The sequence below is a fragment of the Heloderma suspectum genome, chromosome 5, assembly GCF_057233095.1.
Source record: "Heloderma suspectum isolate Gila_16-S chromosome 5, 16-S_ref, whole genome shotgun sequence".
In the NCBI taxonomy this organism is placed as follows: domain Eukaryota; kingdom Metazoa; phylum Chordata; class Lepidosauria; order Squamata; family Helodermatidae; genus Heloderma; species Heloderma suspectum.
In genome coordinates, this window is record NC_139462.1 from 214482556 (window position 1) to 214495431 (window position 12876).

The following is a 12876-nucleotide window of genomic DNA, read 5'->3' on the forward strand; positions in this document are numbered from 1 at the left end:
GTGCTACTTGGAAATACCCTCTGCTCTTCCCCAGTAGCATATTGGACACCTTCCGACCTGAGGGGCTCATCTTCTGGCGTCATATCTTTTAGCCTTGTGATATGTTCCATGGGGTTTTCTTGGCAAGAATACTGGAGTGGGTTGCCATTTCCTTCTCCAGTGGACCACATTTTGTCAGAACTCTCTGCCATGACCTGTCCGTCTTGGGTGGCCCTGCACGGCATAGTTTATGGCTTCACTGAGTTACGCAAGCCCCTTCGCCACAACAAGGCAGTGATCCATGAAGGGGGCATTCCTGTTACACCTGGGCATTGACAGAATGCAGTATAGCAGTAACAGAGCAGATGAGCTTAACTTAAAAGGAAGAGAGAGAAAAGAAGAACCTGCAAGGAATCAGACATAACTGATATGCTATCTTTTATAGTCTCTGCTTCCCACCCACCCCCATTTTGGGTTTACATTAAATTATTATGTTTTCTCCACTTAGCAATCCCTGTGCCTGCTTTATGTTAAGAATGGCATCCATGCCTCTAGGGACAGAAGCGCAATCACTGTTTCTTAAGCTCTGTATTGATCCATCTCCATAGCACATTCAGTTATTTTATTATGTTATTTGGATCAATGCTATGTTCTTTTGTGAAGGGAATTCTCCAAGAAGCACAAACCTATGTTCACAACAACTCCTATACTCTTCTCTATTTAGCCAGGAGCTGCTCTGCCTACACACACACACACACACACACACACACACACTGTCTAGTGCCCTCTGAAATACAGTTAAAAGTATTGCAAAGCTACTTTCCTTTCCCTTTTTTCAGTGCAGTAATACATTTATGACCTTTTTTGGATCCCTTGTTCTCACACAGTGTTGATTAGGACCACTGGGTTCAGCTGAAAAAAGGCAGGAGAGGGTTCAAAGTAAGGCTGAGCATATGTTTTCTGCTCTCTGAGAAAGGATGGCAGAATTGTATTAGCTTGCCCCTCTCCCCAGCCCCAAATGCCCACTACTTCTTTCTTTCTCCTTCCTCTTCAGTGAAATGGATTGGCAATAGACTCAGGACTGGCAGTAGACTCCTTCTTCACACAATACACAATTAATTTATGGAACTCACTGCCACAAAGTTGGAGTAATGGCCACAGGCCTAGATGACTTTAAAATGGAATTAGACAGATTTATGGAAGACACTCCCAAGTTCAAAGTCAGCATGCCACAGAATACTAGTTTCAGTAGAAGAGGTGTGTTGTCTTCTTGCCCTGCTGCGGGTTTCCCATAAGCATTTATCTAGCTGACCACTGTTGGAAACTGGATGCTTGGCTAAATGGACCAGCAGGGCTTTTCTTCTGTTCTCTCTCTCTCTCGTAGTATATTGAGGCATTATTTTATGGGGGGCTTCCCTACTCACATGAGCAGTGTAAGCTCAGAAGACCTGCTTGCAGGAGATGACAGCAGCTACTTCCATGTAAAAAAGAATCTGCTTGTTTAATGCACCCTGGCCACAGGATTAGCTGCTGTGATCTTCAGTGGGCAGCTCTTCCAACGCTATAATTCTCAACTCGTAGGACAACTCATAGGAACAGACAACTTGTAGGAACAGTTATTTACAACACTCTAACCACTACACCACTCACTGGAAAAGACCCTGATGCTGGGAAAGATTGAAGGCAAAAGGAGAAGGGGACGGCAGAAGATGAGATGGCTAGATAGCATCACCGATGCAATGAATATGGACTTGAGCACGCTCCGGGAGAGAGCGCAGGACAGGAAGGCCTGGCGTGCTACGGTCCATGGGGTCACGAAGAGTCGGACACGACTGAACCACTGAACAACAACAACAAACCACTACACCACACAATTTTATCCACATGGGTTAAATGTATAATTATAAACCTGACCTCAAAATATGTGGGGATCCAGACCCATACATCTCTCCCAAGTCCAGTATATTTCTTGCTTCAGAGAAGTAAAGCCTCCGTTCACCTCCAAAGGCCACCTGGCTCCTTGTTCTTGGTCCTCTTTCTGTAGGCCTCACACTGAGAGGAAGTTGTGTTACTGCTTCTTCCTCTCTACCCTAACACTGAGATCTCTTAATCTCTAAGCCTTGCATGGAAAGAGCTTTTCCTCAGCTGTTCCCTCCCTCAGAAGTGTCCCTCCCTATCATCAGCCCCACATTTTCTTCATCCTGCTGAAAAGTTCCTCTCTGAGGGCCAAACCCGGGCCAGCCGAAAACATTTTGTAGCCTGACACAGAGCTGCACATGGCACCTTCCCCCACCCAAGTCAAGGTGCATAGTGCTCAAGACTAGCCAAGTTATTTTGGCACCCAAGGTAGAAAACCCCACAAGCACCTCTTACCCTCCCTGCTCCATGATGATGATCTGCCCTCAGCCACTTGTGGGCAGGGGGGGGAGGGATACAAGTCAGTGAGGGGAAGGAATTCAATTCTGCATCCAAAGCAGTACATGTTTTGGTTGCAGAATTTGAATTTCCCAGGCTCATTCTCTGGCATCTCCAGGTAGGGCTGCTGAACATCCTTGTCTGAAACCCTGGAGAGTTAGAAGGACTAATGGTCCAACATAGGTAGCTCCCTAAGATCCTACAGAGTTGCAGCTACATCTCTTCCTCAGTCTTCCACTCACTCTCGCACCTCACTCAGCTTGGCCGTATCCTGAGTGACTGATCCATGCTGGAGCTGTTTCTTCCATAGCAAGGCCATTGTTCCACTTTTCCTTCTCATGCAAAAGAGAGCCTCTGGACTGATGGCATCAAAGGCTGGCAAAATGAAACATTGCAGTGAATGCTAAGTCAGCTCTGCCCATTGACATAAATGTGGTAACACATTCAGGATTACCACTAAGTGGTATACCTGAGGCTTTGACATTAGGTTGCGAAACGGGTCAGCTTGACTCGGGCTTCACCTCCAGGAGAGGACCACCTAGAGAGAGAAAATGCTGTGAGGTTCCAAGATGGCTCCATTTTTCCCAGGCCAATAAATGATGAAGTTCTCCTAGAGAACTGAGGCCCTAACTTACCTCTGCCCCCGGCACCCTGACCCTTTGTATGCACACCTAGCAACTGCCTCTAGATACCACTAGCATTATTTTTATTTTTTTGTATGTTTGTTTCATGTAATGGATTTTTAAACCACCTTTTAGGGTAAATTATCCTCCCAAGGCAGTTTAGAATATCAGTAAAAACAATATAATAATGCCGTAATACAATTTAGCACAATAATAGCAGGCAATAGCAGTATTCCAGGGGATTTTGCCATCTCTCCCAGTCCCAGCTGATTTGGCTTTGTATGATTTCAAAATGGGTGTGATTGCTTTAAATCCCTGTGTGGCAGGATCTTCAAGTATTCCATTGTTCTAGAGATCTGTGGCGGGGTGATAATGCAATTAAAGTAGCTGCGAGATTTTGCAGAAGGTGGTAGGGAAATAAGAGAGCCGCAGGCATCCACCCTCTCCTCAGGGGATCCTAGTGGCTCAGTGTTCCTGTCAAGCAGGGTAATGTGCCTGTAAATTTCACTCGACAGAAAACGCATCACAGCATCAAAAACTGACAAAACAAGCAAACCGTGGAAGAGTGACAGCCAAACAGTTTTAACAGCATGAATACTGTGCCAGAGGAGGAGGCAGTGCTCCCGCAAGAAGACAAGCTAGTAGAAAGCAAATATGCGGAGTTGCTAAGCATTGTTGATTATGCTTGTGGAAAAGAAAAATAGTTCAGCTTCATTCAGAGTTAGCAGGAATGACAACCACCCTGGAAAGAAGTATACTGATCTATTGGTGTGAGAAACATCTGTACCAACAGACCACAGTCCTGTTAATCAGACCAATAAAACTGAGGTCCACTTCACATATTCAGACACGAGTGTTCACACCCATTCTGGAAAACAGATGTTTACTGTAACTTGTAAAAGGTGGAATGAGTCTCCCTTTTGCAAGTATTAGACAGCCAACTCCATTTTCAGCATTGTACCAAGCACATGTACCCAGAAACGTGTGTCTGCCATTTGTGCATAAAAAATTTGTCCAAAAAGGAGAGAGAGAAAAGAATGTACAAAGTGACTTAGAAGGATTTCCTGAGGAAAAACTACCATATATAATCCTCATTGTATTCTCACACATGTGCATTTTCTGTGTAAGAATATATTTTCGTGCGTTTGTATTTGACAGGCTGGGAGTACATTGAAGCCCATTTGAGACAGGTCCAACATCAGCACATGGCATCATCAGGCAATGCTGGAGCCCCATTAAGAAGATAAGAAGAGCCATGCTGAATCAGACCAAAGGCTGATATATTCCAGCATTTTCTTCCCACATTGGTCAACCAGCTACCTGTGGGAAGCCCAGAAGTAGGGAATGAGCCCAATAGTACCCCTTCAGGACCCACTGCTGACGTCTGCCATGGGCTCTCCAAGTAACACCAGTCAATGAGCCACCATTTTAATTTCCCAAAGTGCCCTGGAGTAATGCTACAGAGGGGGCATTGGGAGACATGCAAATGGCCTCTTGCTATATGGTGCTATTATGCTGTTGTTACCTGCTAGAGGCCCATCAGGGTTACATAGGAGAGGGCCCATCAGGGTTACCGGAGGGCATTGTGCCACAGGCTCCCTCATACTGGTGCCAGCCCTGTTTTCAGATGTTCCAACCAGGTAGAACAAATGTGGGGGGGGGGCTGGAATAGTGGTATAATTTTCCACCCCGCAATGGCAGGATTCCTGATTCCATAGGGAGGTCCTTACACACATACACTTGTATGCATGTAAGCTCAGTTCAGCTGTTTGCTTATTTGTTTGATATATACCCCACCTTCCTACCAAAACTGGCACTCAAGCAGCTTAATATCACTAATAACACTTGATAAAAAACAATGCTAAGCAAATACATTGAAACACAATTAAAAACACAATGATAACAGAGTAAAAACAGCATCCAGCACAACAAAGTTCTGCTTGAATAAAGAGGACTTTGCCTGCCGGTGGACAACAGCAGAGGGGGAACGAGCCTGGCCTCCCCCTGCAGGGAATTCCACAGGCAGTGAGCGGCTACCAAGAAGGCCGTCTTTCACGTTGCCGCCAAATGCACCTCTGAAGGCAGCAGTCTTGAAAGAAGGGCCTCTCCTGAAGTTCTTAAGAAGCGGGAAGGCTCATACGAGAAATGGCAGTCTTTCAGGTAGCCTGGTCCCTAGCCATATACGGTTTTAGAGGTCATAGTCAGTACTTCCAATTCTGTCCGGAAACAGACTGGTAGCCATTTAAGCTATTGGAAGTTGGAACAAGGGAGTTGTGTGCTCCCTCTCACCAGTCCTGGTCAACAGACTGGCCACAGCATTCTGGACCAGCCGAAGCAGTTCATGTTTAAACAAATGTATTTCAATTGGGGATGAATTGGTTGGATGAATCAGAGGTCGGAATTAAGATTGCTGGGAGAATTATCAACAACCTCCGATATGCAGACGATACCACCCTAATGGCAGAAAGCGAAGAGGATCTCAAGAGCCTCTTGTTGAGGGTGAAAGAGGAGAGTGCAAAAGCTGGTTTGAAACTCAACATTAAAAAAACTAAGATCATGGCATCTGGCCCTATCACTTCCTGGCATATTGAAGGGGAAGAAATGGAAGCAGTGACAGATTTTACTTTCTTGGGCTCCAAGATCACCGCAGACGGTGACTGTAGCCATGAAATTAAAAGACGCTTGCTCCTTGGGAGGAAAGCTATGGCAAACCTAGACAGCATAGTAAGAAGCAGAGACATCACCTTGCCGACAAAGGTCCATCTAATCAAAGCTATGGTTTTCCCAGTAGTAATGTATGGCTGTGAGAGCTGGACTGTCAGGAAGGCTGAGCGCTGAAGAATTGATGCTTTCGAACTGTGGTGCTGGAGAAGACTCTTACGAGGCCCCTGGACTGCGAGGAGGTCAAATCAGTCCATCCTAAAGGAAATCAACCCTGAGTGCTCATTGGAAGGACAGATAATGAAGCTGAAGCTCCAATATTTTGGCCACCTAATGCGAAGAGAAAACTCCCTGGAAAAGACCCTGATGCTGGGAAAGACTGAAGGCAAAAGGAGAAGGGGACGGCAGAGGATGAGATGGCTAGATAGCATCACGGATGCAATGAATATGAACTTGAGCATGCTCCGGGAGAGAACGCAGGACAGGAAGGCCTGGCGTGCTATGGTCCATGGGGTCACGAAGAGTCGGACACGACTGAACGACTGAACAACAACAACATTTCAATTGGGGATAGAACCTACCACAGCAATGCCACTGCCCACCCCACCACCACCACATTGACTCTACCCAGATAGAACAACTGAAGGAGGCTTGAAAGAAGTGTATTTTTAAAAATATTTCTCAAAGATCCTGACAATATCAAAGGAACTTCCCTACAAAACCCAGGTTGGACTAGGGATGTATGGACTGTCCACTCTGTCTGTGTTTTGTGGATTGTCAGGCACCTTTTGTTCCATCGTCTGCTCACAGATGGATGCAATTTTTTTCATCATGCAGAAAAATATGCAGATAATTACATAAGAGGTGTCATAACAATTTACATAATTTACCTTAGTGTGTTTAACGTATTGTCCCCCATTCCATTCAACTTTTCCTCAGCAGAAACATGCATATTTTCCTACAAATAAATATGCGTAGATTTTGGGAAAGTAAAAAAAAATCCAAATGTCCACAGACTCCACGCAGCCTGAGGGGGTTGCTCCTCAGTGAATTCCGCAGGTCAGATTCTTAGAAATCGGAGCCCATTTTAGTCCGTCTTGAATTTCTCCAGCATCCCTAGGTTGGACACAGAATACTGGACTAGATGGTCTGAGCAAAGTCATTTCTTATGTTCTTGAGCTTTCCCACCTGAAAATCTAGTAAATATATAGTTGAGGTCTTACCATCCTGAAGCAGTGCAGTTACACAAATCTGTGCAGGAGTGTGCATTGCATGAGGAACATTTTAGGAAACATGGCAGAAAATATTCTCACATAGATATATTGTTGCCAGGGAAAGTTGACATTGGCAACAGGGGAAGAGGCAAAGGAAGGGAAAGGTAGAAGAGGGCCACACACCAATTCCACTCACCCCTAATGTCCATACATGCAGCCGGTGTCAGAAGACGTTCTATATGCATAGAGTGGCACATGCATCTAGATCCTTCCATGCAGATATCAGGGGAATGTTGAAGTAATGTGCAATTCTGACACAGAGCAGAGCTAGCCCACATGATCCCCATCTCCCTCCACACATTCGCCCAATGCATTGAAGAGGTCCTATTCACACACCCTATTGTCAGCCTGTATACAGCAAAACTGACAGCTGAGGGAAGACAGTTACCCATGTTTTCTCAACATCAGCCTTCCCCAATCTGGTGCCATCTGTGCTTGCTGAGGAGTGCTGGGAGTTGAGGTCCAACACATGTGGAGACCACCAGGTTGGGGAAGGCTGCTCTCCATGCTTTTCTGTTGTGGTCCATTTTTTTTGTTGTTCTTCAAAGTTGTCCAGCTTAAAATCGCAGAAAGACAACGCCTTCTGGCACCAGGACCAATTCCCATATGTTTACAGCATAGAGGATACTGGAGCTGAACTGCTGGCTGGATCAATTTCTACTCACCACTGACCTGAGGCAAACATATGCTGCAGACAAGCTCAGTAACACCCTGAAGGAACTGAACAGTAAAGCCACCACAAAGTAGGGATGTTGGAGAAATTCAAGACGGACTAAAATGAGTTCAGGTTTCTAAGAATCCAACCTATGGAATCCATTGCAAACCGGCCTCCTCAGGCCGTGTGGAGTCTGTGGACTTTCAGATCTTTTTTTTTTTACTTTCCCAAAATTTATGCAAATTTATTTGTAGGAAAACATGCAAGTTTCTGCTGAGGCATATGCCATCCTGGAAAATATACACAGGGAAAAGTTGAATGGAATAGGGAACAATACACTAAAAGTTATGTACTAACATAAATTGTTGCGAACCCTCTTATGGAATAATTTGTGTATTTTTCCACATAACGAAAAAAAATTGAATCCGTCTATGAACGGGTGCCAGAACAAACAACACCGCACAATCCATGAAACACACATGGGATGGATTTCACAAAATCCAGATACCCCCATCATCAAGGGCTCGTTCCTTTGTTACTTGGCCTCTGGGATTGTAGCTGAGGTGAGATCCAGAGAAGGCCTCAGGCTCATGCACTGCTCCTCCACTCTCCTTGGCATGGTTAGAAATGAATAACTGAACAGGGAGGTTTCTGCTTTTATTTGAACATTTGGGACTTGCTTTTCAGTTATAAATATAGGTTTGGGGTCGGTCTGAATGATATTTCAGGGGTCCCATTAACCCAGTGGCTGTGAGTGTAAAAGATCAGGGTATTGCTTAAGACAGCCTTCCCCAACCTGGTTCTCTCCAGATGTTTTGGACTACAGCTCCCAGCATTCCTGAGCATTGGCCATGCTGGCTGGAGCTGATGGGAGTTGAAGTCTAAAACAGGGACAGTCGGCTTAAGAGAAAAACTGGTTTGGCCAGGTCTTGCCTGGATATATTCCTGTGTTAATTGATGGTTATCAGCTGCTATTGACCAGGAAGGTGCAAACACCACTCACCTGGATTTCTTCCTCCCAGCTGAGGAATTGTTAATTGAGCTCTGGATATAAGCAGGAAACAAAGGGCAGTATCCAATTCAACATTACTGCTGACATAAATCATGTTCTGCTTGCGCTAACATGTCTTCTACCGCAACGCCAATACCATTTGCTGGCGCTGCGCTAGAGGTGGCTTATGCTAGCACAATGAAGTAGTGGTAGTAGTGTCAAATTGGATACTGCCCAAAAGATTGTACTGGCAGTTTTGCAGCAGGGGAGATAAATTCAGACTAAAAGAGACAGAGAGCCAAGATGCTCTCTGCAAGGATCTGAAGGTGCTGGCTGCTCCCCAGGTAATATGATGGTGGAGCAGTGAATTTAGGAGTGTTAAGCTGTGAGCCTCCTCTTATGTTCAACCTGCATCTTTATAAATAAAACCCAGAGATTAAAAAATGCATAAGCCTCCAAAAGAAACCAAAGAATAGCATTGGAACCTTTGAAACCTCTCACTGTCGAAAGAAATGGGATGTTCATAATCAATCTCTATCTGCAGTTCTTGACTCTAGGTAGAATTCCAGGGCCAAGTAATGAATGTACAGGCAGGTCCTAATAGTCTCAGGATGCACTTATATGATTTTCTCCTTCACCCATCACACATGTTTATATTGTCCTCATTGCCATGTCTTTTCTGTGCCATGTTGGAATGCAGTTCTGTGGCTTGTGGGGAGGCCAATACACAACTGATTTCCCAGGCAAGTAAAGGACGTTTGAGGCTAGATAAACTTGAGTTAGCTAAGGCTTAAAACACAGAATGATTTGCAAAATTAGTTCATCGTGTGACAAATAGGATTGTGAGACTCTTCCCTAACATGCAAATAAGGTGCAGCATTCCAGTCTGATTATTTATGATTCACTTCATGGCAGTGAACAAATTGTCCAACTCCAATGTTCAAAATATTTATTTGCAAATATATCTACTGAAATTGGATTGATGGCTCAGAAGTGGTTGAAGTTCTCAACCTTGTATAAGCTGTAAGCCATTCTGTGGAAATTCTATAGAAATCAACGTGGCTTGTTTCAAGTAAATGTGTTTATGATCCGCTTGTTGGGAACCAATTTTCCAACCATTTACTTTGCTCTAATCCCACTTAAATCAGTAAATTGATTCTAGGATAATTGGTTCAATGGACGCAAAGACTCAAAACTTATTATCTAGCCCCAAATAATCTACTCAGTAAAAGAAAGTTAGAATAAGAATAAATTATATATAAAAATAAAGATCAAATGATGAAGACCACAAACCTAGGCATGTTGCAACATTGTCTTCATCAGCAGCTTTAAACCATAAATCTGCATTTCCATTCACATTAGCTTTCAGAGCAGGTTTAATATTGTCCCTCAAGCCTCAATCTGTGACCCTCATTTAAGAAAACATATAGGCTGTATGTTTTGATAAACCATGATTTATTGTGACAGGAATGAGCTTAGCCCCTGCCCCCTTCATATACTCCCTACTTATCCTCCCATCATGGCTGTTAGGAGATTGGAAACTTTCACTTCTGCTTTTGATTAACCATGGCTTATTTTGTCATCCAAACCCAATAAACTGTGGTTGATCTTAATTATGGTGTTTGAAACAAGCCAACTTCAATTATGGGTTATGAAGCTGGTGTGTTTCAACAAACTATAGTTAAGCCTCCACTTATGCTCAAACTGTTTGGGTTTGGATAACACAACAAGCTGCAGTTAGTCAAAAAATGGAAGCAAATACTTCCAATCCCCTCCTCAGGGCCACACCACCTGGAGGAGGAGGGGGAACATGTAAGACCATCATGATAAACCATGGCATATTTTGACATCCAAAAGCAGCCATAGTTACCTTTCCATTCATAAAATACTGGTTAACAGTTCTCCTATATATGGTATTACTCCTTGAAGATAAACAGAAAGGTAGAATTTATCAATTATATCCAAAGTCCACCATTTCCAATCAGTGGCTCGAACAATTCTTTTTTCAACGCCTGATAAATAACAGTACTCTCACCACTCGTCCTCCTTTTTTATCTACAAAAAAATGTGACTGCTGTATTATTAGGCCCTATTGATTGAAATGGCTTGCAAACAACCTTCTGATGTGTAGAATTTTAAAAGCTGCTGCTGAAGACAGTGGAAACACATCCAGCTTTTTATCTGAGCTTTTACCATGCAATTCTGTGCACTTCTTTTCAGAAGTAAGTCCCATTGATTTAAGTAAGTTCCAGGTAAGTACTTACGGGATTGTAGCCTTAAAAATATTTTGTGGACATAACAGTGCTGACATTGTTGTTTAGTTATTGTTTGTTTGAATAAATAATGGCCCTGTTTTAATGATATATTTTGATTCTAACCTTTTTGTTTGTTTGTTGTATAATGAATTTGATGGCTGGAGCCTTAAACTCACTGTAATGAAAATGCAAACATAACCTAGAGAAAACTGATACTTGGTACATAGAAGAAATATAACAAAAGGCTATAAGCTAACCCATAGGGAGAAGAAAATTAGTTCTGATTTGGAATGTAACAAATGACCTGCAACCTTTTTTTGTGATCCTAGCAAACGACGGGAAGATGGTGAGAGATCAATCTTCGTGCGGTTAAAAGAGGGAGGCTACAGGCTAAAAGAGAACATTCTGTTCCATCTGTACGTGAGCACGTCCCCCTGTGGAGATGCACGCCTCAACTCCCCCTATGAAATCACCACAGACTGTAAGAAATGGACTTCCCTAATTTTATTTTATTTTTTGGTTCTGTTAACATTTCCGTTCGGGGCTTGCCTGTTAAGTAGGTAACTTCTTGGGGAAATAATGCATTGTGTACCTCTCTCAATGGGCTGGAGTAGACGTAACACTGGCTCGCTTTTAATAGTTCTTAAGGAAATGAGAGGCAGCTTTGGGAATGCCTGCCTCCTTCTCGCTAAATAGAACTCCTTCTTGGAGTTCTATTTACTCCAAGGAACACATTCTCCCCTGCCACCTTCACCACAATTAAGTCGTTCATCAGCATGGGCATTAACCACAGCTCAGTTTAACCAAGCTTCCTATTTGACTACGATCGGAAACCATTGTTTAAAATAGGTTTCAGATCCTGGGTTAAGGGGAACTCTTAATTAATTAATTAATTAATTAATGCCTATACTGCCCAATAGCGGAAGCTCTCTGGGCAGTTGACAAAAATTAAAACCAAGAGGTACACAGTAAAACAATACAAAAATACAAAAGCATTAAAACCGCAATATAGCAATGCAACCAGAATAAAACCAGAATAAAACCTAAGGTTAATTAAGACTAATGCTGGGACTGACAAGCAGAACTTAACCAGAACTTAGGGGGAAAGAAGAATTTGTTCTAAGGAGGGAGTTCATGTTTTCTTACCCATTCTGATTTCTTACCCATCTGGGCAAGTGGGAGCTAGCAGCAGCAGCAGGGGCAACATTTAAAATAATAACTACAAATACTAAAATCACACTGCTAAAACAATATATCAGGTAAAAGAAGGGAAGTTAATAAATCCTAATCACATAACTCATTTTCCAAGTGTGGATCTTTATGTAGCCAAAACTGCACCATCCACCCACAAGAGGGAGTTATCAACAGGGCTTGGGGAACCCCAAGGTCTGCAAAAGTCTTTATTTTAAAAAATTACAGGGGAGGAAACCAAAGCCTGAGCATGCTCAGTAGCCACAGAATGCTGACTGACCGCTGGAGGGAAATTGAAAAACCACTGAAGGAGGGAGGATGGAATGGGGTATCCTGGAAAAGGGTATGGCTGGCTGAAATCCTGAACTGGAGCAAGCCACACTGCAACATTTTGTTGCAGTTTCCATTTGTTAGATATGAAACGCTTGTTGAAATAAGTAAGTCAATAAATGCTTAAATACATACAAAGAAGGAGCTTGGAAGATGTCCACAGGGAGGGCAGTCCAGAGTTGTGGTGCCTCTACTGTGAAGTCCCTGTCTCTTAGGCACATTCACATGGGAGAAGGCAATTTTGGCAGCAACCTGGTTCTACATCATTACAGATTTTAAAGGCTTTGAGCCAGAAAATAAAGAAGTAACCAGCGAAGCTGGGATAAGCTAAGAGTTATATGCTGCAGTCACTGGGCTCTGCACAGCAATCTGGTGGCTGCATTTTGGCCCAGTTGCAGTTTCTGAACTGATCTAAACTTAGACTATTTACATCTTTTGTAAGCCTTATAATGTATACAATGGTCTATTAGGTTTTATGAGCTAAATCGGGAAGTAATTTGGG

At 43.3% G+C, this 12876-nt stretch overlaps 1 protein-coding gene across 1 annotated transcript in view; it reads left to right on the forward strand.

Moving 5' to 3' along the window:
• The window catches only part of ADARB2 (adenosine deaminase RNA specific B2 (inactive)), a 635707-nt gene that overhangs the window by 564504 nt on the left and 58327 nt on the right, over positions 1–12876 (forward strand). The window contains exon 7 of the mRNA XM_084855086.1: positions 11183–11334. Within this exon, the coding sequence (XP_084711212.1) occupies positions 11183–11334 (152 nt within the window). The remainder of the gene's footprint in view (positions 1–11182; positions 11335–12876) is intronic.